Here is a 23,636-nt window from a genome sequence, read left to right on the forward strand (position 1 = left end):
AGCTAAACAAAGGAGACTCAAACATAGTGTGTTCCTACTCATGGTTTTGTGTAGCTAGCTGCACCGATCTTATTAGTTCCCTCAGAGCAGCAGAAAAACGGGCATTTTCATTTTTGCACTGGGCTGCTGGGTCTGTCAGTCAGCACGTACAGGTGCTACCCGGGCTGCGTGCCCAGCCACCTGGCCCCACAGAGGCAGGCGTGGGAGAGCCAAGGGGGTGGCAGGGGCTTGGGGCAATGTGGGGGGCACTGCAGTCATCGTGCTGGATGGAGGACGTGCACCTGTGCGAAACCAGGCTTTGCCAGTGTGGCTGCTGGGCAGACCTGCTTGGTTTTGTGTTGCTCCGAGGACTGTTAACAGGCGAGCCTACGACATCAAGCGGAAAAGCCTTGTTAGCTCCCAGATCGCAGCTGTCTTCAAACTGCTCGTCCTGCTCCTGGGGTGCGCCGGTCTGCCTCGGGATCTGTCGTCAGAGGACAGCTTCAAGCAGCAAGAAGGTTAAATCCCATGGCCCACTCAGTAGGTAGGAGTGTGATGCATAGCTAGAGGCTGCCAAGCTTTCTGTTTCAAGCCCAGTGAGGAGGAGATGCACACTGTGCTCACCCGCAGAGATGACACGGGCTCCCCTCCCTATGGGCTGCAGTGTCTCGGAGGACAAAATGGCTCCAGAGCTCTGCACACACTGACACCCTTTCAAAATACAATGATGTGGTGTGTTCACATCAAAAGCATCTCCATTTCATAGGCAGGTACAACTGAAATGAGCCAGGCAGGGTTAGTTGTGCTGCTGTTTTATGTCCTGTGGATGCTGTCTGCAAGGATGGGCAGAGTCCAACGCTCCCTGATGCTGGGCACCCAGTAGCCCTGAGAGTGCAGCTGCTTTCAGTTGCTCATGTTAAGGCCATATTTCAAATAGATTTAGAAATGAACTTTATATCTTTACCAGTTTAGCCAGCTACTTGTTCAAGAGTGACTGTAACTTACAATTTTAAGCTTCTATTTATGCCTCACTGCATACTGGGCATAGTAATATAGTACCCCTTTTGAAGTCAGGCCAAATTTGATACCAGACACACTTTCTAGGCTCCCTGTAGAAATCAGCAGCTGCTGACTGGGATGACCTAGGAACCGTCAGACAAACTGAAAAAAACCCCACCAAAAACCATCTTGCACAGAGGAAAAGAACGAAAAAATACAAAAGGAAACCCCAAGCATCAATACCGAGAACGTAAACCCCAGACCTCAGTGGCTGCCTGGCTGCGAGGCAGAGGAAGACGCGTGCTCCGGCGCTGCTGCCGGCAGGCGGACTCCAAAAGCCCTCATAGGAGCTGAGCTTCCTGCGGGGCCGGCAGACGAGCAAAGCCTGCGGAGGTGCCTCTTCTTCTCCTCCACCCGTGGCCTCCTGCTCCCCAGCACCCCCCAGGCAAGCAAGATGAAGTGGACGAGGATTGCAGTCTTTGCCATCTTGCAGGCACAGTTGCCAGGCACAGGTAAGGCAAGCTTTATTTTATGAGGAGCTGTTTTAAAGCTCTTCTTGAGGAAAGAGCATGACGTTTCTGGGTGGATTCACCACCATTTTGGTAGCAGGAGGGTATCTGCGTGAGGACCTCAGCCACGTCTGTCCTCCTGATCATGGCTGAAATCATCACTGCCTGTGAACAAAGCGGCCGGACTCGTTGTGTTGAACTGCCCTGCGATACAGAGACCCTCCGGAGGGCTGGGAGGAGGAGGAGGCGAGGACAGCCATTGCTGTCGGTGTGGCCTCTTCTCCTGCCGGAGTGACTGCCGCAGCTCAGCAACAACTCGTCCTAAGGCTCTTGGCCCTCACCTGGGTGGCTTTCCTTGCGATTTAGAAGGGGAACTTTGATACAACAATGAAAATGTAGTCACTTGCAGTAATCTGCACAAGAGAGGCTTTTAACATAGTTAGGTAAAATTCGAGCCATGTTGTTTGTAACGGCGTCTTGGGTGGTTGGCTTGCAGTAAACAGCATACCCAGCAGGCTGGAAATAGGGGGGCGTAGGTGATGAGAAGGGTAGGGTCCTTCCTTTTGTGTCTCTGCCTTCATGCTCGTCTCTGCTAGACACAGTGTAAAATGACTTTTTACCTTTAGATATTTAATTGTGGTGGTGTATATGCTGGCCCCACTTGGGCAGAAAGCGAAGCAGCTTTGGAATGCACAAATCCTCAAAAGTGCATCTCTTGGGGAGATAGGAATGTACTTCTCAGTAGATTGGTAGGCAAAAGAGCAACAGCATTTACATCCAGAGAAGGCCTCAGCTGTGGCCTGAATTCGGAGAAGTCAACCAATACTAGTAGGCCAAGTTTGAACATGTATTAAACCAAAAGCCGCTGGAAGAGTTTCCCCCACAATGTATGCCCTAACTGTACTTAACAAACACACCATCCTTACACTGAAGAGCTTTGGCAACTGCCACAGACTTGTTATTTGAAAGTTTTCTGGAGATTAGAGAAGGGTTTTACGGCCACTTGCTAACGCTGTGAAACCAGTTAGTTTGTGGAAGTTATATTTCAAGAGGATTTTAAGCAGAGCTGCATGCTCTGTGACAGGCGTGTCTTCTGTTCATCCTCCATTCAACCTTTGGGGCCTCTGTCCCTTTCTGATACCCAAGTATGATACTGTACTTAAGTATGATACTTCTGGTACTTATATTTTGTACATTGCTCTGTATCCATAGATGTGTCTAGGGCTATAAAGCCATGGAGATTACTTTAGGTCAAAATGCATCTGCAAAAAATATTTTTGCATTTTCTCCTTTTAATCTGTCACAAGATATCAGTAGTTCAGGCTCCTATTTGTACGTTTTTAGCAGAAAACATTTATGGAAGAATATATAATGCAGTTTGCAAATGGGTAAAGCTAGCCCTGTAAGGGTCTCTGGTGCAAAGCTCTTAGGGATATTCACACTCACAAAGAATACATGGGATCAAATTTTGAACGGGCTACTATTGCCATTGATTTGGAGATTGTTGTCTTGTCAATTTGAGGGGGAGTATTTTTGACTGGATACCTGTAATAGTTTGAAGAATAGTATTTAGCCTAAGAGTATAGGTAGAATAAAAGAAATGTAGCACAAAACTTGTGGAATTATTGCTACATCATTGATGCAAAATACACTGAACTACATTCATGGTGATCTTACATTTTTGTACTAAGATGAGACCAAACAGATGGTTTTTCAGCTCAGAGCTATGAACAGAAGCAAAGATCTGCTGCTGCCTGCAGTGTTTTCAAGACTTCTTAGAGTGAAGTGAACTTTTATTTTTTCATAAACAACCTCAGAGTGGACAGAGATTCAGTAAGCTGTGTACCACCTTACAGTCAGTTCATTCCACTTCATTATAATGTGTTTTGTGCTTATTCTTCAAATGGTCAATTGAAAGATGCTACCAAGATTGGGACTGATGAATTTGCAAAGCCTTTCCTTTTGATCTTTTGAGTACAGAAGTATCAGACATGAGAAAAAAATTGTTTTAAAATAAGTAATCCTAGAGATGGGCCATAGTTCTGATGCAGATTTTGAAGTATTGACACCAGACCACAAATTTCAGAATGCTCACATTTGGCCTCTGAGCAATTACAGAGGGAAGCCATGTCATACACACATTTAGTTTTTTGAGTTTCCCCCTTCAAAGGTACAAAAGCGTACATCTGGAAGTTTAGCTGAGGTCCTCCTATAACCCCACTGTTAAAAAGTGCGTAAAAATAAATAATTCTAATTTCTGAGCAGATTACTTTATTAATCATGTTGGTTGTTGAGACATAAGAAGAATATTAAAAGACTTCTACCCAAATACCACAATTAAAATGCCAAAAATCTTCATATGGTTTACAGAGCTTTTAGTCTGAAGTATGACAGGCTTCAACGGCAATAAAACAGTACTGTGGACAATATTGTAGAATCGCTTCCCCCCTCCTTTTTTTTTTTAAGGCTGATGAGATGACACTTTGATTTGTACAAATACACAACACACACATGTATATGTGCAAGAGTTCAAGGAGAGCCCTTCCCTGTTCTTCACTTCTTTACAAAATCACTTTTCTCAGAATCATCTGCTAAACAGAATTGGACAGTGTCCTGTTTTTTGCTAACTCTGCGGAAACTAAAACATGTCAGACTTTGGCAGATATTACTTGCACAGCTTATTTTCACAATATTTTGCTGCTCTGCATAACTGTCTTCTGCCCATTGGGTGCCATGATGCCAGGAGCCTTTTTTAATCAGTTCATGGACAGGAAGATAAAATGGGTAGGTAATGGGTCTTAGGGTTCATTTGTTCCTTCCTTTTCATCAGATGACTTGGCAGGTCCACAAACTACAACGTTTGAAAGCTAAAAGTTGTTTACAAGCCTATCTGGGAAATCCAAACCAGTAAATACAGGCTATTTTGGCTAACATCCCCATGTCCTTATGCGCTGTCTTGAGTTCTCCTTGCTGAATTCTTATTACACCTAGGGGGGGTGAAAAAAAATGCTTAATTTTACATGTTTTATTTCCTTTTTCTCCTGCCTGTTCACAATGATTCATTAATAATTCATGGAAAAAACTATGAACTGGCACATTAGTGAATGGAACAAAATGTAGGCAAATGTAGCCTTTCTTTGTAAAGGGACATTTGCTGAGCTCTTGCAGTGCTATATTCAATTCTCTAATGCTCGTTATAGAGCATGAGCTTTCTATCTGAACCCTTCCAAGCAAAATTCCTAATGAGTGAAGTAACAAGTTAATGATCGCATTCCTTTTGGCTTTTCGTGTATGCTAGATGGGAAGCATGTACAAAATGGAGAAAGCTATCTGAAAATATATTTATAGTTCTCCTGTATAAGTGTGTCCTCCTAAAGTAAGACTATGAGGATAAAAAGCCAAAGTGGTGGAAAAATAGGAAATTCAGTAGCAGCTTAAAGGGGATGAGAACTTGATTTATAAATGAACGTTCATGTGAGGAACGCTTTTGACAGCCGTTTTCTGTTATTTACACAAACTTGAATTGTGACTAGCACAATGAGTAAACAGATAAGCAAGGAAAAAAAATATAGATAGATATAAAAAAAAAAATTGTTTCCTAACTATCTCCAAACTGTAACCAAACTCTCTTTAAAAAAGAAAAACTTGCTTGCACAATTGCAGATAACCATCGAATCCCCCTCCCCCCTCCAATTCATCACATATTTGAATGTCTATATTGTATGTAGAACTGTAAGATGCATCAGCTATTCTGGAAAGAAAATAGAGTAAGTTTTTAGGGTGGCATGAATGAAAGACACAACTCTTAATAATACTTAAAATATGTATCCTGTTAAAGGTATCTATTTGTCCATGTGCATGTACTTGTAAGCGTATTGTTGATTTTCATTGTTCTACTGATACGACTTTGGTCAACAGCTAAATTAAAGTTTCACTGTTGTTTCTTTTTAGCATTAAGAAAACAATTTATGGTAGTCCAGAGTCTGCGAGAAGCTGAAATTTTGCAGATTTTTCAGATTTGCACTGTTGTATAACATAATATTTTGAGACTGGGTTTGAATATTATTTTCTTAAATTCTTTAAAGAATACATAGTATTTTTAGCTTTTAAAATATGACAGTCCAAATCAGATCTTTTTTTTTTTTTCAGAAAAGCAATGAAGGCATTTAACTCCACTTTGTCCTTTGCAACTGATTTATAACTTCATATATAACAGATAAAATGTGCAAGTAAATGAAAAGCTTAGTTTTCAGTTCTCCAGTCTACTCGTTCAAATGCACAGATCATGGAAAACAGTGGAAATACATGTGTTTAGCCACATACAATGGATATATCCATCTTTGTGAAAGTTAGACTTACCAATGTGTAGTTCTTTCAATCCTTTGACAATTTAGCTATTAAAAATAGAAGTGAAAACAGCTAGCTCCTAAGCCTCGGAGGTCACAAGCACTAGTGTCTATGCAAGTTCTGTTTAAGGGATAGAAGCCGTCTCAGTTTTTAAACCCTATAGATTGGAAATATTTTAATCCCTACAAGTTTCCTAGGAATGAACCATCAACCTTTGGAAGCTCTTTATGTATTTTGCTCTCAATACTTTGTTATATGTCTGTCAAGTCTTACAAGAACAGCAAGTTTGGAGTTTTCCATCTTCACGTACTTTTGATATGTGAGGGTATGTTAAACATTGTGCTTCTGGCAAGCAGGTTGCGAAGCCTGATGAAATACTCATGCTATTTGGTCTATTTCTTTCATGGGATGTAATTATAATGAAAATTGCATCTGTATCCTGACTCTTTCTGAGTAGCAGAACTTTTTTTAAAATTTATTCTATTTTTAACTGAAGGAGCAGCCATAATGATAACACAACTCTTTGAAAGCTTAGATGATAATACGGAGGTGAAATATATACCAAAATAGAATTTGATAGAAGCTGACAAGGGAAAAAGGTTGGAAAATTTTCAACAAATGATATCATAAACTGTAGTAGGACACACTGAATAAGTCTAGAGGGTGGCTAGCTGTCAACACTTGTGGGATTTTTTAAAGGAATCTCACATATATGATTTACTTAAAATTCAAGCTGTTGTCCTAGGCGAAAATCTTAACTTTCACCATAAATAAACTTTTCTAATTTCCTAGACAAGTATTCTAGCTTGTAAAGGAAGCCTTGAAAATGCAAGCCTGCATGGCTCCAGAAACGGAAAAAGAGCAAACCAGCTATATAACCTGTCACAATTATTTTTTTTAAAGGCAATTGCTATTTTGGGGGGTGATAGGGCAGCCTGCCTCAGGATGCTGCAATGCTTATGGTTGACAAGCAATGAAAATATTTTCCTGGTCAAAAAGAAAAGCACATCAAACATTTAGAACTGGAGAACACTTAGAGGAGCCTTCCGAAGAACCCCAAAATTGAATCATAAAAACGAATTAGCAAATTTTTTTATTTAAAAAAAAAAAGTCAGAGTAATGGACTGAAACACTTTTCTAATGGGATAAGATGCCATATCCAGGAAATTAAGGAGGGAATAGTAATTTGGGTGGTGTTTTATTTCAAGTAAGTGTACACTGGCCATTGAATAAAGGGAAAAGCTATGTGACAAAAAACCCCAACTTTTTCTGGTGGTTTATCCAAATCAGTCTGTTCCAGCCAGGAGCATGGGTGTTTTGCATTCATTTCACTTAGAACATTGCTGTCATTGGCATGACAGCCAAACCTGAAATAAACAGAGCCATATATTTATAAAAATGGTTCCCAAATACTTAATGCATAAGTATGTATTGTAAATCCATTCCAGTTCCCCATGATGTATATCTCCTCATAAAGCAAACAGGAAAATGTCCAGCTGCTAACTATTAGATGGGTGAAAGCAAACCCTTGTACTTGCACGGGTCCTGCAGGTGGATTGAGGTTCTTTGTGCAGGCAAGTGTATATAGGAGCAGGGCCCAAACTAATTAGATACTTTGTTTGCAAAACATTTATTTTGATTTAATTAATATACAAATTCAGCTCAAACTAAAAATTAACATGATAATTTATTACTTAGCTCAATCTAAAGCAAGTTTGGTATAGTGTGACAATGTCACTTTTTAAATACTCTCGGCAAACGTGATTTCCGTGAAAGAGATCAGCTTTCTAACGTTAGATACTGCACGTTCCTCGTTATCAAATGTTTTGTCATTCAGAAATAGCCGAATAGTTTGAATGATGTCTTTAAAAAGTATACATAGATTGGATTCCTGGGCTGGGACTTTACAGCTCACCACAAATACAGCAGGATTTTAAACCTCTGCAAAGAAAAATTTTGACTTGCATCATATTATACATTATAGCTGTATAATTACTATAACATTAGACAATTTTTTTGGTCGCATATCAGCAGGCTTCAGTCAGAGAACCCAATGTCAAATCTTTGGTAGAAATCGTTTCTGTGTCTATCTACTATGTGTTGTTGCGATTTACATTTTCCTGTCCAGCCATGTGAAACCAACTGCAAGAAAGCAGTCTTACCGGAATTGTGTGGAGTCATCTCCCTCTCTTTCTCTCTGTTTTTCTTTCCATGATGCGCATTTGTGCGGTATCATCACTTTGGGCTATTATGTAAGTAAAGTAATTTCAGCAGGACTTTGTGCAAGCCTGCAGGTGTATTTCTGAAGATTGCAAAAGTAGAATAAAGTCTTGCAAGTTGTGTTAATCATATTCTGAAGGAAGGAAGACAGGATACAGAGAGAGAAATATTAAGTAATTTGTATCTTGTAAAAAAAGCATGTCTAAACTAAGGACAGTTTCTAAGAAGCAAGCAAACAATTCTGTGAATTACTCTGAGTATAGTTACTCTGTTCATAAAATGTCTTGTAGCAAATGAGTTTATTTTGATATTTTTTTAAAAGAATGTTATTTCAATTCTACAGATTTCTTCCTAACATCTTGCTGCTAGTTCTCAGGATTTGTTTGCTATTTTATGCTATTTTATGGTTTATTACCTAAAGGTATGATACCTGAGTTAGTGTGCACAGGTGAACTCATTCCTAAAGTCTTAGTCATTATAGACCAGAACCTCTTAAGGGAATTTGTAATAACAGATTTTCAGGAGAGGTATATGGGAGTGGTGCTGTATGAAGTAATATAAGTATGCATTTTTCCGTTTGATTTTTTTCATTATAACTTTTTATTTTCATATTTCTCAGGAAATGCAAGAATTCTTGCAATTAATATTGGTTCAGCACTTAATAGTCAGTTGGAATTTGAAGAGTTACAAACGCAACATGACCAAAGTAATCCATGTGATAATTAACTGACTTTGGAGGTTTATACTAGTGACAGATTTGATCTCGTGCTCGTTTGTTACCTGCAATTTTTTCTCCTCATTTACCTGTAACATGCTCTTCATTAGTAATGGGCTTCTGCTTCTTTCAGTCTCTCTCTGGACATGTAGATTCTCTGCATAAGTTTTGCTGGGGGGTTGCTCTGATGAATAAGGTATAAGAATTAAATCTTTGCAGGTGGTAAACTTAAAGAGAATTGATGAAAGTAAATGAGATAAACCCACCATTTTCAACAACCGTCCTCTGATTTCCCTTTTTCTGAGAAGGAAAGGGAGTAACACGCCATCACAAGTTGCCTAATTTTTAACTTCTTGAAACTATTGATCTTTTAAATAGAAAACTGAGCATTCATGTGTTATGAGCATGACTATATCCAGTGGACCAGAGAAGATAAGCAAGGTTAACCCATCTAGACTTCAAGCAGAAGGTCAAACACCATTCCAGTTACTTTAAAAAATGAGCATCTAATATATGCCATAAAGGCTTTCTGGAACTTAGCTTCTCAGAACAAGTGTCTAAAATGGAAAGAAAAAAAAGAAAATCTCTAAATCTCTTTCAGTAAAATTAGTTTTAGTTATGCTTTCAGTAGGACGCAGTCTCGCTTCTATTTGAGTAGGGAGGTGATGGGAGCTTTGCCTACACACACATACCATGCTGTATGTGAGCAGAATTATGCAGTGACCGCTAGCACCCATAGCACAGTGCCGTAACCTGGCCCCTGTGGGTCAAGGCACAGATGGGTGGCCGTAACTGCCAGCGAGCTGTAAAATGCACTCGCTTGAAAGCCCAAACCACTGCATGGAGTGCTTGCTTTTCCATCCCCAGTTTTGGCAGATGGCCTCTACTTTCTGCATCAAGCTCAATACAGTTTGCTAAGAATATGGGTTGTTTTTCCCTTGCAGATTAGGAATAATATTATTGAAAATAGCACAACATTGTCCATTTTCTTTATACAGAAAGTTTGCGAGAGAACTCGGAGTAATTTGTTTTAAGGCAACTACTTTCCAGATGACTCGCAATGCTGACTTAGATGTGATCTAATGAAGACTGCTTGTAACTTCAGAATTATTGTCCCTTCCCAAAAGTTTGGAAATAACTACAGATCTTCAAGAGTTTTGCCTCAAATATAATGAAATATGAAAAGTTATGCATACTGGGTTCATTACTTGACTTTTGTCCTGGGGATGCATTTTGATCACATCTCCGGTGTTTCTCCTTGACTTGAATGTTAAAAAAAAAAAAAGTCTCCCAAAATTACTGTTCTCTAGAAGAAACAACTTTAACTTACCTTGTTTTGAATTCTCTCTGAAATTTCAGATGTCTCTAGCATTAATGTGAACTAGATTAATACTAGATGTCTCTAGTACTAATGTGAATTTTTCCTCTCCTGTCTATTCTTGGAGCTAAATTAATCTCTTCTTCTAACAACTCAGATGTTATTTTACTACTTGCCTCAAAACCCACCAGCACTGTAATGCATTTGTTGCTGCTGTTAGCTATGTCTCTTCTGACAGAAAAGCAGCAGCAGCAGATTTTCAGGCTTGAGACAATTCTTTCTTTTTTTTTTTTTTTTTTTTAGAACTCTCTTAAAGAAGTTACAGATATGAACTTTCAGCCCTATCTTATTGTAACATCTTTTCCAAGGTGTTTTTATCTGATTTTATCTTTCTCAGCTGCAAAGTAGCAGCTAACATGTTTGCCCCCTTTCTCTCTTGCTCTTCTTTTTACATCTTGGGCCAATTGTCCATTTGTTAGACACGATGGATTTAGCAGAATGAATATCAGGTTTAAATAGAGCTTAAAGGGAAGCAACTTTCTGCAAAACTTTGCAAGATTTTAATTTAATTTTTTTCCCCCTTGTTTTGAACTGAGGTAAACCAAACCCTTCCAAAGTATTTTTGTGAGACACCAAACAAAGTCTGTGAGCAATTAGTATTCTGCATTTGGGAAGAGGGAAACCCAGATTCAGCTCCTTATTCTGTCTGACTCAGAGCAGGAGCTTGCACAGGACTCCCATGTGCTAAGCCATTCGAGAGATGCTCACTGGTTTTGATGAGAAATTCTAACGGGAATCTAGAAACATTCCCCAATTAGTGTGCCATCAGAATTTGTACTGGGAAGTGTTTCTGATGAACTGGATAAACCTATGCAAAAAACAAAAAAACCCTCCACTTCACTTGTAGTATTTTATAGTCAGTTTAATCTTTTGTAGTCAATTAATAAAGTAATGTATCTAAGAGTTTCCCCATCCACCCTTGCAAAAAATGGTTGTGCTCTTTAAGTAGTGACTGTATTTCAGCACGACCGGAACCCTAAGCAGGCTCCTGTGTGAGAGACTGCAAAATAGGGCATAGAGGTGGTGCTGTTCTCTTATGCATGGGTGTGTAAGAATAACATCAATATGAGTACTGATAATATATGCTTATATATTGATGATTCTGCCACTTCTGAAACCACATGTAATTACACAGGACTGGAAGACTTAGAAGGTCCTAGGCTACTAGATCTGAAGGGAATGCAGGGATCTGAGAGAGTCAGCAACACGAAATGCAATCAGAAGAGGCAATCTGAGAAAGCGCAGCGCACGTGCTGACCTTTCTTGAAGGATTATCTGGAGCCAGAAAGGAGGACTTCAGGTAGTTAGAAAGATTTGGCAAGTAGCTTCACCTCTAAATGTGCTGTCTGCTACATGCTGTAACTGCGATGTGGGGATGGTATTTAATTTCTGTCAAACTGTCTCCTCCTAATTAGGTCAGTCAGTGTTTTAGTAAATGCCACTTATTTAAACATACCTAAACTAGCTTTAAATTAGCTGCCTTGTTTAGGCAGCTCCCCAGTGGTGTCAGCAGGAGTTTTACTTCAGGCAAACTGCTTGGGTATTTACCAAACTGCTCTGCCAGATTTTTGCAGCTCACATGAAGATCTGTGCTGAAGGAAATACACTGCTATCAGCTAGCTGAGAACCAATTTAGTGATGGTTTTGTGAGCCGCTGCTGCCTCCATGATGACTGCAGTATATTATATACAAATGTTTTGGAAAGGAGGAAGTTTCTCATTCTGTGCCTTTGGGTTCAGTGGGGTCTTCACCTCTTTTGAAGCTTCAGGGTTGTACTATAACCAAAACATAGTAGCGTTCAGCTTCATCCATAGTTACAAGGTATCTTATACCCAAGGAAAACAGTGCCTCTAAGTAGCTATCCTATCTAGCTTTTATTTGTCTATTTGCATGTATAAATGATTTTACAAAGTGGTTTTAATGACATCTGCAGTTAAATTATGTTTAATTCCTAAAGCAGTTTTGTTTTGAGGTTTTCATTTTCAGTGTTTTTCTGTTTAACTGCTCATTATCTTGTTTTGTTGTAGTTCTGAATATTTTTAAAGTGTCTTCTGGTGCTTTTTAACCTATCTGCTTAGGGAGATGGCTATTAAGATACTGAGAAAAATCAGTATGAATGGAATGTAAACTTTTAAAATTGGGAAGTTTGAACTCTGGGATTTTGTCGGAAGGATTTGTAAATAATTCTGGCAATTCCCATCATCCTCACTGCTCTACAAAGTCTTTCTTCCCTTAGTGAAACAGTGCTATTTTTTAGATAAAGCAAGAAAATGGAAAAATGGGGTTGCAGGTTTTTTACTTTTAATGGTGGCTGATTTACTGTGTAACCTTTAGAAACCCACTGGAATGTGTGTAGGCTTTCCCATAAACCAGTGTCCAAGCTTAATCAAGATGGGCCACTCTGTTAGCTGGTTTTGTTAACTTTAAATTGCTTACCTGGTTGTTGATATACAAATAACACTTAAAAAGTATTAACACACATGACCCTGATGACGTGCTACTTTAGTGTTTGATTAATCAACAAAGAGGTTCATTTGCCTATTTCATGATGGTGTTTTGAAAACTGAGATCTATCAAGTATCCTTTAGATCCTCAGCATAATGTATTTTAGATACAGGAAATTAAAGTAGTGGCTGTGTCTAATTTGCTGCTACATTCACAGTGACCCTTACTGCTTACAGGACAGGCTTTGCGTGCATCTGGAAAATGGCCAACCTTTTCCTTCCCTCTCTTTAAAAAACCTTTATCATTCTAAATTCAATTGAACTGATGAGAGAAACAAAAAAATAAAAGCTCCGTTATGGATGCGCTGTTAGTCATCTTGAAGTGGAGAGAGAGAGAGAGAGAGAGGAAAAAATAATGTCCTGTTATTTCACACTTATAAAGCATCTTGAGCTCTTTAGAAAATGTACTCTAGAGATGAAGAATATTTATTGCACTCTGTGCTACACATGCATGCTGTTCATCCTGGTACAGCTCTTAATGTGATGATGTTTAAGCTGGTTGGCGTCCGAGTGTTATTGTTTAGAGACAGCAGTATTGCAAATATATTTGAAGGATTATTCTAACTACCTTTTGCTCCCATGAGGAACGCCTATTCTAGGACCTGATGTAATGTCTAAATATCTCATTTAGACTAATTAAAGCATACATTATTTTAAATGGAAATAGTTCTTGCTATTTCAGTAGATGTTGAAGTTCAGCTCTCGGCTGTCTGTCTTCCTATAACGGCATGCTGCTTTTCTCACAGGTAGCTCCTGGCTACGGAGGACTTGCCCTGTGCATTAACTATTAATGAGGCATCAAGGCAAGGACTTCCTTTGGGGATTGACTGCAGTTCATTTGCTCAGTGTATGTAGCCTCTTTTGCCTCAGGCGCCAAAGAGAGCACCTTGGTCTTGAACTCCCTGGTCTTTGGCTTCTGAGAAGCAAAGCTGCCAAAGGGGACCTATACTTCAGCAGAGCTTTTGTTCAGGGTGTTTTGGCTTTTACAGGGTAATATCTGTAATGTGTCTTGGAAAATGCTCAGTGCATGGCACTTACCCATTATCTGTGTCCTGCGTGAGAACCAGGGGAGTATGAGCTTGCCTGAAAGCTATGTCAGATTTTTTTTCCCAAAGCCTTTCAGTCTTGGGGTCTCGAGCTGAAAAGGGACAAGGGGAAGTGTGAAATACTTGGCAATAGGGCCCTAAAGTCAAGTGGCACTTTGAATGGAGTTTACATATAACTCATCAAAATGCTGCCTCTTCAACAGCTATATGTAGCATGTAAAAGAACCCCAACTTGCGTATTCATGCAGAGGGTTTGAGACAGGTGATGACTGCTGTCTAAAATACACTGGAAGGAGAGAAGATGAAATGAAAATGAGAGTGCACATTATAAAAAAAAAAAAAAAAAAAGCTATAAACTGATTGTTGATTTACTTCAGGGAACCAGAAGAAGGATTCCAACCATCTGAATAGTTTTGGTATAGGTTGTTCTTGGGGCAAAGGAGGTAGAAACTGAATTCTTACTTGGGAGCAGTTTGCTGAGTTTATGGAATGGACTTCCTCAGGTGGCTGGCTGTAGGAGCAAAAGACAGTTTGTCAAGGAGACTTTGTTCTTATTTACATGCTTGAGAGGTACACAAGAATACCCAATGTTTAATCGACCATATTACAGACATATTTATGCTATATAAGTTTAATGGCTAGATACAAACACAGATGCTGTTGACGTTGCATGAGTGTGTGTGCAGAGAGAAGGACAAAAAAGCATAGATGTGTTTGTAAGCAAGTGTTACAAGCAGATCCGTGCAAACCCATTAAGTTTATATGTGCTATTTGGTATATTAGCATGAAAATGTGTTTCACTTCCATTATTGAAGTAATTTTAAAATGTAGATTTAATAAGGATCAAAGATGATCTTTAGCAAGTGTTCGTTTAGAGCTATATGCATACATATTAAAATTACAAAATCTATTGATAATCTTTCATCTTTTATCAGATAAAAAGCAGTTTTCTGTGAGTAAGTGAAGTTCTTCTGTTACAGACATGCAGCCCAAGGTGGGGGGAATAATGTTTTCTCAGCAGGTGTCAGGAATAATGGAATATATCTTTAAGCTTGACATTACTATTTCAAAGGCAGTGAGTGCTATTGCTGCTGAGACCTCCTCTCTTTCAGTCCTACTTCCTTTCTCTTGCTGAGTACTACCTGGATTTTGTCTTTTATAAGCAAGGGGTGTGGGTATATCTTTCTAGTTATTTACTTTCCCACCAGTGACACATCTGAGATTTATTATCGCTTCTGTAATAGTAAAGAGTACTATTAAATGGTTTGAAAATCCAAATAGAAATCAGGAAATCCAATAATGTGAATTCATAAATACCTTTTTAAGTTTCATGGTATTTGTCTTACTCTGCCCATACTATGCGTATATCCCTGGATGTTCTACACGCACACTGGACAGATGCAAGTCAGACATTCCCAGGTATCCTTGTGACCTGATGTGCTGAACTTATAACCAGTCTCTACTTGAAATCACTTTTTGAACAAGCAACACAAACTCTTTCCTTTGATGATTGATGTAGGTATTAAAGATTTATCTGTTCTGATTTAACTTCCCAGTATGAAATTGCAATTTCAATAATTATTCTGTCAGCTAGTTTACAAGTGCCTTTTTCTCCCTTTTCACCCTTCTTAAGAGAAGGTCTTGTAAACCCTATTTGTGTTCTTATTTTTCATTCATCTTATTTATTCACTTGCTTTTTTTTTAATACAAATCTGAGACCATGGTAACTGACCAATTACCTTATCTAATTCACAGAAGAGGTGGAGTCTCAATAAGAACTGCTACAATTAAACCAGGTACTTTAAAGTTTATGTGTATTAGAATGATATACAAGTTTTAACTAAACTGCAGGAGTTTTTGCTTGGGTAACATAAATATTAATGAAATGTGAAATACTGTTTGATAACATCCACTTTGCCCTGATCTGTGAAGCATAATGTTAACATAATTGTTGAAAAATAAGATCAGATGCAGTACAATTTTCTAATATAAGAAAAGGCTTTGTGTGTGTGCCTGTCACCTTTTACAATTACATTATTGAAAGTTAAGGGCTAGCAAACTTCCTGGCTTTACAATATTGAATTTGTTGAATAACAAGAGCCTGCTAAGAGTAACACCTTTGACATTATTTTAGAGAAATGTGTAATTTCCCTGCTGTAAGAAAGCTTTGAGAGAGAACAAAATTCTCTCTGTGTCTCTATATGGACAGATTTGCTTTATTATCCCTGAAGGACAGATTGGGAAATGAAAATACAAAGAATCAAAACAGGTTTCCTCAAACCTCATAGTGGAAGAATTTAGAATAGAAGAACTAAACGATTGTTACTGAGGATAAAATAATGATTTGACCTGCTCACTTGGGTTTTCTGATTCAGATGATGTTCATATAATCTAGTGCAGTACATTCAATAAAGTGTGTATTTTAAGTGAGAAGAATATGTGAAAGTGGTTATGTAAGCAATTAATTTCTTCCTCTAAAGCTGCACCTACCCCATCCTGTGATCTTTCTGTCTCCAATTGTTCTTCTCTTTGGTGTGGAAGTAGGGTTTTTTTTTTTTATTATGGTTGGCTTCATGAGTCCCACTCTCTAGAATCTAATGCTATATTTCAGTAGCAGTTTATTTTTAGCATTGAAAATAATGAAGGGAAAATAACTGGTTAAGACTGCTGCTGCTTCAGGAAATTTTAAAACTGAGAGCAGAGAAAGGGATAGTACAGATCCTTTTAATGGAATTGTGAGACACAAGATATTTTTTTTTTCCTTGTATATTCCTTTCATATACACTGAACCGTCTGTGGTGTGGGAAGAGCAATGGTAGTTGCAACTAAATTTAAAGAAAGGGCTTTTCAGTAGCCTCCTTGCTTGGGTTCATCAAACAGCAATAGACGTGAATATGTTTAATTTCTGAATTTTTGCTGTTGAGAACCTTTGTTAGCCAGCTTACAAGTATGAACATAATGCAGTTCTGTGACATGCAGGCTCTAAAATTTACATCAAACTCCAGTTTTCTGAATCACAACAAGTCTGAAGTCTCTAGCGTAGCAATAACTGCCTCTGTAGTTACCATTAAATACAAACAACTTGTCTGTTGAATTAAAAATGAAAAAAGAACATAATGTTTTATTTTGATACTACTTCAATAAAATGTTTGATTTTATGACAGAAGATATGTAGACAGTTGATCACAACCATGGCAATTCTGTCAGCTCCAGAAAGGTTTTGATGGGTTGGTTTCCTAGAGGAGAAAGAAGTCAAGACAGGAAACCATTAAACCAGCACCGTACATCTACTTGGCTGTATGTATAAGACTGAGACATACTGGGCTACAAGGAGGGAGACAAGTCTAATTCATTGTGCTGTCTGATAGTGGAAGAGTCGGGTGATGCTCTGCCATAGGGAAATATAACTTTGATATGTCTTTTTTTAACTGGAGAAGCCTGTTCACATTGCTTACCCCAAGGTGTAGGTCATTGCCACAATCATGTTCCTTCTCCTCCAAGTGGACCAGTGCTGGTGGGTGGATTGTGTGGGGTTGTGGAGGGACAAGAAGCCTCAGTGCTGTGTTGTTCAATGTGTGAGATGTTGCTTTCATACCCAGCATCATGCATCAGAATTAACCATGTGAGTGTTGCACCCAGTTTATTAAATTAGTTTAGGTGATTTTGACCATTATTAGCACCTCAACAAGTATCAGTGTTGCAATATGAATGAGAAATCTCCTAAAAGCCTCACTGTAGATGGACTTTTTTGTGAAAGCAGACAGAAAGAAGCCACTGTGCAAAATCATCAAGATATGCTACAAAATCAGTTTTTTGATAGTCGTAATTACAGTGTGGCTAACACTTTTTGGTCTTGCAGTGTAGACAGGACTGTGACTTGGGTCTTCACCTTGTCCCTGAATTATGTGATAGCCTTTGGTTTTGGTTGGGCTGTAACGTGATTTGGGAATGTGGCCTGACACCATCTACACTACAGGATAAACTGTGTTCCTAGCAGGATTGAGCAATTATAATCTCATGAGTACCTTCTCCCCAGTGTAGGATTTTTTAAATCTCTTAATGAATCAGCACTTGCTACTTATTGCATTATTTTCATTAATCTAATGATTTCTTAGAAATTTGAAGTGCTTCATAAGCATTAATAGGTCTTCCCACTCTCTTCTGAAGTAGTATGTTCCTGTAATTTATGTTCTAGTGGGATAAATCAAGGCACAGAATGGTTAGTCACCTTTCAGAAAGTCTCTGGCAAAGCCAGCGATAGAACTGCCAATTGCTTTAGCCATTAACTATAGTATGTTTCCATTTCTGAATTCATGATGGACTAATAGAATGGAAGACCAGACTAGAGTGGGCAAGAAACTATTTACGCAAAAGTTTATTTCAGGACCCTTGCTTATGAGTTTTCAGCCAAAGCAAGGGGAAGTTGTTTCATGTTGCTATTTGTGAACGAAAACAGCGATATAAATAGAAACCCATGTTAAGATAAGAAAAGTATCTCCACACAAGCTGTTGCAGCAAGAATGAAAAGGACTGAAAGATAAATGCAGTGCTGAAGCATGTAGTAGATGAGTTGTAAGATACTCTACGTATCTTTATAATAAAAAAAAAAAAAAATTTAAAACCATCAGCCAAATCAAAATCTGATTGACAGAAAATAAGTGCCAGGTCCAGCATGCAAAGGCCCAGACGTAGCAGTAAGACATAGAACACGGTTAAAATCCAGTCAGTGCTTCATAACAGGATGCTGGAGATGTTGAAAGGTTACCAAACAGAAGAGTCCAAAGGGACAAATGCAAAGAAACATGGAGTTAAGGAGCTAATGAGATTCACCAGTTAACATTTAGGTTAAGATAGAAAGGGCATTGGGAAAGGGAATTCTTACCTGATATCAGATACAAGATTTGAGACTGGTTGTTAAAAAGATAGTAATTTTCTATGATACTACCCTTGTTACTGGGAATGCTAAGGAAGTGCTGGAAACCACACGAGTAAGACATCAGGATTTCTCTTAAGCAACCATCTGTTGGATAGAAACGGCAAAGTTGGCTTTTCCTTGAAAGAGCTGGACATCAACAGCTGACATTAGAAGGGGGTCAAGATGAAAATAACCACCAAAAAAACCTGCCATGAATGTGGTGTTCTGTAGCAAAATGACAGATTGCTGTGTTATGGCCAGAAGGGAAATCTCTTTGCTTTGAGTCTGTTTTTCTCTTGAAATGGCAATACTGCAACTGCTGTATTAAATTAAAGGCTTCAGTGGAAGGGAAGTGTACCAATCCACCTTCTTGATTTATTTCTTATTTCTGGCAACATTTTAATAGAGAAGTACATTTTGTTTCAAGCAAAATACATATGAAGAGCAATAATAAGGTCTTTGGTTCCCAGGGGATTGCTATGAGACTGGATAGTGTGTCTGCGTCAACCCAGATGTCCTAGGATTAGTGCTGGGTAGCAAACCCTCAGCAAGGCTGCTACTGATCTTTGCAAAGCAGCAGGATGATGAACATTTGACTACCTCAAAATGTTGGCATCTGTAACTGAAAAAGTATGTAAATTTAAAACAGCAGGGGTTTTCCAAGGTGTTGAAAAGGAGTGTGGAGAGTGGGAGGCAGAGGAGCCACCATAAATTTTCTCCAGGCACAGAGGCTGAAAATGTTTTGAATTCTTCCCCTTTAGACTTGCCAGGCTAAGTTAATGGCAAGAACCAGAGGGGCTTTCAGGAAGTCTCTGTGTGGGTGTAGAAAATGAAAACACAGTAGGGCCACAGTCTTCAAATTCATACCATGAATAAGTTCAATAAATGCACGGGGTCTGCAGTTGTGCTATTAGTTTCCCTCTTATACAGAAAAACCACGGTGTCTCTCACACTGCTGGGTGTCATATGATGCTGTCCCATGCCTTTTCCATTTGCAGTGGTTTTGGATCCAGGACTGTTGGTGACCTGCCATGTGAAATTCAAACAGCCACTGCCTCTTTCTGTGCTTGTGCTCCTTACCAGCATTTGCTCCTTGTTTACTTGGGTTCTGATTGTGTAGCACCTCACACAGTGCAGAAATTAATGCGCTAATTGAAGCTAAGATTAAACAGAAACACAAGTCTTTGCAGGACTGAAGTACGTGCAGCCTTTGCAGGGCAAGTGCTGTATTTAAGCAGGTACACCTGTAACACCACAAACAGTATCATCCAAAACTGCGATGGTTGAGGGCTGGGGTCCTCAATACTATTTAATGATTTATGATAGCAATGGAGTCTTGCTGTTAGCATTTTATGGGCACTGATCAATGAGCAAGATGCAACTCCTGTCATAAAGCAGGTGGCTGTTGGGAGTTTCATGTGATGGTAAACTGAATAGCTGAGTACCTCTGTCAAAAATCTCTGGGTAATTTAAAGCAAGAGAGCTCAATATGTTTGTGGTTTTTGGTTTGTTTTTCGTTTTAAATTTTCTGTCCATCTCCAGAGACAGTGGTGTTTTCTTGCAAGAGCATCTTAGAAACCACGTCTCTTCCACTGCTGACTTGTTTAGGGCCAGAGAGGCGTTTCATCACTGAGGCTGACCCCTTTTGTTTTCAATGTCTTTTGTGCACAGTCTCCAAAATACACAAGTTTCAGGCTTCTTTTCCCTCAACTCAGCAGAAAATGTTAGCACTGCTGATCTCTGTGACAGAGCAACGGGTGACAAACTGCCTTGTCATTTCAATCAAAGCCACCCACACTTGTCATTAGATTTATCCAGGGTTAAACCATTCATTACGCACCAGCTTGGGCTGCCTGGGGTAGCTGTTTTTCTTAATCTCTTGTCATAACTGTTGTAGGTTGGAGGGGGGAATGAAAGCACCTGCTGGCTGAAGTGACAGCTTTATTCTAGGAGCTGAGGACTCAGCTGAAAGAAAAACAAATGGGGACACGAATTACTGGGTATGCTGTTCAGAAGGATAATGCATTTTGTAGAATTAAGAGATTGTTTAAAAGAAATTATATAGCAGTCCTCATCTACTCCTGATTCCTATATACCCTACTTTTTGCACATGTTTTTCTATGTTCCTCTTGTTTCTTTCTCCCACATGAAACTGCTTTTTGGGGTTGTTTTTTTAAGAGACTTTGCTGTTTTAATTGGAATATATTCAACAAAGCTTGTTACCAATTCTTGTTTCAGTTTTTGTTTAAAAATACAAATATATAAGAAAAGATGATGTAGCTGGTATAATCCATTTCACATTGTAACAGCACAACTCCAAATACATTTTATTTTTAATTTTGTCCTGTTATGTCTCAGTGTGTTAACTGTCTCTGGATTGTAAGCTTATTTTTCTTCATCTTGTCTATAGTCTTAAGGTAATACAGTTCAGTGCCTTATCTCTTGGAAGTGGGAATCTTGTTTTGAGTCTGATACTGACTTGCTTTGCCTTCCACTTACCCTACAGCTAAGTGGAAATAAAGATAATTTTTTTTTAAATTTATTTTTCATTAAGTACCATGCTATTTGCAGTAAAAAGCCTAGCTATACTCCTAGGAGACAGCTACTCCCTGAGCAGCTAAGGGAGAAAAGAATAATTAGATTTTTTTTTTTTCCCTCTAGCCACTGGAAATAAAATGGCTGTATTTGAGTTATTTTGAATAAATACATTAGACTTCTGATCTGATAAAATTTACTACAGGTGCATTAGACCTTTGATCGAATTTTCATAGTATGTTCAAGTGCTAGGTATAGTGCACATGTTGGTTTTGTTATTTTTTTTTTTTTATAACTTAAGCCACCTAAATTCTGGCAACACTGTCAACTATTTGTTGCTACTGGATAACTTTTGATGACTCAAGCATACTAGGCAAATTCAGTGACCCAAGCTGTAAAACAATATACCTGTTACTGCGTGTTTTCTTATTTCCTCCTAGTTTGGCCAACCCCATATAGATAAAAGAAGCATTTAAGGTGGTAAATATATATAATCATATAGCGACTTTATATATTATACATCTATTTTATATTATTAGTAATATTTTATATTTTTGATATATAAAGTATCTCAATATGCTGCATGCTAAAAATAAGTGTACTCTAATATTGTTGAAGCTTTCCAAGAGAATACAGCATGCATCTCAAAGCTGTGCTCTGGGGCAAGTCTTTACGATTACAGCCATTAAAAGAAGGGCTGCTTTTCATATGGAAAAGTAACATTAGTCGTCTGACATGCATCTTTCCCTCGGCGCTCTGAAACAACAGGACTTTTCTCAGCGAAGTTTCTCTCTGCATGTAGAAATACAGCAAGGAGACTAGAATAGCTTTTAGGAACTTCCTAAAATTTTTCTGTCAGGCACCTGGTTTGTTCAGACCCTAGTGTGGCATGGCAGATGTAGGCAGAGAGGTTTTAGAACTGTTAATTTCAGATGAGCTGTCATGCACCTGTACGTAAAGTCGGACCTGCCTCCTCCCCATGCAGCTCGCAAATGCTTTGCGGCCTCCAGGACAGACCAAGGCTGTGGGATACTGTGCAGTGGGGGTGTCCTGCAAGAAAACAGGTCCAGGGTACCCACAGAGGGACTAAGGAGAGCTAAGCGCCAATAGACATCATTGCATCCGCCCTCTTTTACCAGGAGAGAGCTTGTGAGGACTGTTAGCGAAGAACTGAAGGAGAACTGAGTAATTCTAAAGGATTTATGGTATGGGTGTCAAGAAGAGGGAAGCAGAAGCCACCCACATGAGGGGAGGAGGGATAGTTCTGAGATACAGTGGGTGTCATCAGACACCCATTAAATTGTTTATAAGGTAGCGGCAGGTGAATCTTTTAGCCTGATACTGGAGGGGCTTGGACCTAGACCTTCTGTTGGGGTGAACAAGAGCAGTGAGACCTCAATGGTGATGCAGAATCAGGCCTTCTGTTGTCACATGGGATTATGTGGTTACTGATGCCCTATTTTACGTTTGATTGTAATTTATTACTGGATGTTTTAAAGTTGGAGAGCTTTTCTGTGAGATGTGTGTGGAGTGGGGAAAAAGGGGAAGATGAAGGGGAGGAGAGAACGAGGCAAATATTCTGTAAAAGGTTAAACTACTTGCAGAGACAACCAAGATGGAAACAAAAGGGAAAGCATCAGAGAATAAGCAGCAAAGCATAAGATTAAGGGGAGAATTGTAGGTATGATGGCCCAGTAACTTACCTGTGATCCTGGGAAGCCAAGCTGTGGTTCAGAGACAAGATGCAATTTAAACACTGCCTTGATTGTGACCTCTAAGGCTAAGGTGAAAATGACCTTCCTAAAGTTTCACTTACATAGATGAGGATGAGCACAGAATCCCAGAGAGAACTCTGGAGTCATCTCAAGGATTGTGGTGGTTGAATCTCACATAGCATGAACCTGTGATAGCAGTACCTCCCTTGCAGGTAAGTACGTAGGTTTGGATAAACATCTATGTTGTCCATCTGAACTGTCTGCGCCCAGGTTTGTTTTCCTCCCCTTTTAACACTATCTGTCTTCAGATATTTGAGTTACTCATGCATTGGCTGTCCGTAAATAATCCTTACTATTCCTTCACTGACTGCTAAAATTGGGATTGAACCACTACAGGATTGGTGCTGCATATGACAGAAGAATAGCAAACATGCTGCTAATACTTGGGGAACAGGAAGTGCAGTGATCAATTCTCCTGGTACCTCAGTGGGCTGACATGCTTCAGGATAAAATCCGTGGGAAAGACACAGGAGAGAAACATAGAAAGTAAGATAAAATGCAAAGCAGCTTTATCAAAGATTGATTATGAGGATAACTAAACTGATTACTCAGTAAAGGATTATTACTTATCTTCAGATAGGAATGGATGGTGGATTTAGCTGGATTGTTTTCCATGATGCTGTGTGGAACAGAGGGGAAGGAGTTTAGTACAGGTACTGTAAAAGGGCACAGTCAAGTGGCTCGCAAGAAAGTGTCAGTAGGACATTGCTGCAG

At 39.0% G+C, this 23,636-nt stretch overlaps 1 protein-coding gene across 2 annotated transcripts in view; it reads left to right on the forward strand.

The window, feature by feature from the left end:
* The first annotated feature begins 875 nt into the window (after nucleotides 1–875).
* Nucleotides 876–23,636, forward strand: part of CD247 (CD247 molecule) — a 56,900-nt gene continuing 34,139 nt past the window's right edge. Inside the window, exon 1 of one of the 2 annotated variants that reach the window (XM_074812625.1) lies at nucleotides 876–1,490. In XM_074812625.1, coding sequence (XP_074668726.1) covers nucleotides 1,433–1,490 — 58 coding nt within the window. In that variant the 5' untranslated portion in view covers nucleotides 876–1,432. The remainder of the gene's footprint in view (nucleotides 1,491–23,636) is intronic. The other variant, XM_074812617.1, reaches the window with a different exon arrangement.

Source organism: Strix aluco, chromosome 2 (assembly GCF_031877795.1).
Source record: "Strix aluco isolate bStrAlu1 chromosome 2, bStrAlu1.hap1, whole genome shotgun sequence".
Lineage (NCBI taxonomy): Eukaryota > Metazoa > Chordata > Aves > Strigiformes > Strigidae > Strix > Strix aluco.